At 37.7% G+C, this 1,864-nt stretch overlaps 1 protein-coding gene across 1 annotated transcript; it reads right to left on the bottom strand.

The window, feature by feature from the left end:
- Window positions 1–705: 705 nt before the first annotated feature.
- LOC109406439 (CDGSH iron-sulfur domain-containing protein 3, mitochondrial) lies at window positions 706–1,522 on the bottom strand. The gene is made up of 4 exons (XM_019679536.3): window positions 1,367–1,522; window positions 1,142–1,289; window positions 980–1,073; window positions 706–912 (listed from the first exon to the last, which is right to left on the bottom strand). Exons 1-4 carry the CDS (start codon window positions 1,412–1,414, stop codon window positions 783–785), a joined length of 420 nt encoding a protein of 139 aa, XP_019535081.3. The 5' UTR covers window positions 1,415–1,522; the 3' UTR covers window positions 706–782.
- Window positions 1,523–1,864: the final 342 nt, after the last annotated feature.

Below are 1,864 nucleotides of genomic sequence, written 5' to 3'. Positions count from 1 at the left end.
GCTCAACACTAGCGAACCTGGTGTTGGAAGTCAAGCTTTAGCCTGCAGAGAGCATAGGGAGGCGGCGCAGCACGCTTTGATGATTTTTTATTTTCCCATGGAAATTCATTCCAATCTAGTTTTCCAAGTGACAATTTCACGACTTCCACCTCGAAACTTTACATTTGTTCGAAGATACACATCTGTTCCGTGATAATAACTAAGCTTGTTCCACAACAAAATGTAATATTAAAATGTTATTTAATGGCTGTATACCAATAGCTTAATCATAACAAAATAAGATTGTCCAACAAAACATGTTATGGAAACGTAATGCCTTGATAATTCAATAATAACAAAACAAGATATAAAAACAGGTTTTGTGATTTCGTCAAGGATTTCGTAGTTATTAATTTGATATTGCCCTCTGCTCGGGTATTGTCAGATTAGTGTTTCTACTATAACTATATCACCCAATAGATAAATGCAAGGTAATCGGTTTGAAGTAGGGAAACGATGCCTTTGAAAACTGTCGCATTTTTGGACGAAGTGTAGAATTAGCAATAAGTTAAAATACACATTAATAAAAACAAAAAAAAAAACCTTGTGGATAAATAATAGATTGCAGATATCTTCGAAACGATTCGATGCTCGTGAATATTGCATTTTTCTGTGGAGGTTATCACTGCTAAGGAAGTTTCAAATATGAGTGGAAACAAAGACATGTTCGCCTACAAAGATTTCTTTATTCAAAAAATGCTACAAACACAAACCATACACAGCATCAACCCACTAGAGCAAAATCAGTTTTTGCCGGAAGTCTTTTGGATATCTTCGGTTTTATGCGTGCCATCACAGAAGGGCCGGTTTTTAGTGTGCTTACAGTTACATAACCAATAGGTGCCGGTTTTCTCCACCTGGAATCGCACCGGTCTGGAAGAATAAACATATTGAATATATGAGCAGTGAAAATCTTGTGAGCTATCATGAGCATACTGACCTCAGGGTAATTTTGTACTGTTCGATCTTGTGCGTTCCGTCGCACAGAGGTTGTGTTTTAGACCTTCCGCACAAGCACCATGAATATCGCTTTCCTACAATATCAATTCCCCTCCATTAGCATATTGCCAATTATCATGCATCCAATATCACCCATGCATACCTTCAACCAATTCTATCTTGAACGGCTTCTTATCGTAGATGAGCCCATTTTCCTGTTGATACTGGGCAGTAGTGAGATTTTCCGCTACATTTTTAGGGATATCGCCACCGCCAGACGACCGCACCGACGAAGTCATCAATTGGCGAACCTGCAAAGACACATTGCATTTGATGTGCTCTCCTCTCAAGCTGGCTGCATGTGAACTCTTGGTTTCCATTTACATACCGATGAAAATGGTTGACGAATCAACAATACACTTCGTACAAAACTCATGTTGTCTTAGAACTTTTTAGATTAATTTTAAAATAATCACAATTTGTGTAACAATCGCTGTAATACCTAATAAAGTCCCCAGCTGATAACAATCGCTCCAAACGATGCAGAACATAAACAGATGATTTTGACATTTGGTGAAGCAAGCTTTTTAAAGCATGCTGGATTATTGGTTGACCCCTTGCAAGGTGTACGATTCAAAAAAGACGTTCTGTGCCATACATGCAACAGATTTTGAATCTGCTTTCACCGGATCCAAAAAACTTTCATTCAGAGAGTCCGTAAAATAAATTAATAAAAACATGTTTTGTTTTTTATTGTTGTATTACTTGTTGGCCACCGTCAGCACCACTCTAATCAAATACTCTAATAAAGAGTATTTGCTCTAATGCTGTGTACAAAAAGCGATATTTTTTCAACGTGTTGCACAAAATTACGAGGGTGAGCCGG

The sequence above is a fragment of the Aedes albopictus genome, chromosome 2 (assembly GCF_035046485.1).
Source record: "Aedes albopictus strain Foshan chromosome 2, AalbF5, whole genome shotgun sequence".
NCBI lineage: Eukaryota > Metazoa > Arthropoda > Insecta > Diptera > Culicidae > Aedes > Aedes albopictus.
Note: the sequence above shows the minus strand (reverse complement) of the source record. Positions and strands in the feature narration are given on the sequence as shown.

Coding starts and splice junctions, on each gene's coding strand:
- LOC109406439 (XM_019679536.3), bottom strand. CDS start 1,414: ATGAGTTTTGTACGAAGTGTATTGTTGATTCGTCAACCATTTTCATCG. Junction 1,074..1,141: donor CAAGATAGAATTGGTTGAAG/GTATGCATGGGT, acceptor TTGATATTGTAG/GAAAGCGATATTCATGGTGC. Junction 913..979: donor CAGTACAAAATTACCCTGAG/GTCAGTATGCTC, acceptor TTATTCTTCCAG/ACCGGTGCGATTCCAGGTGG.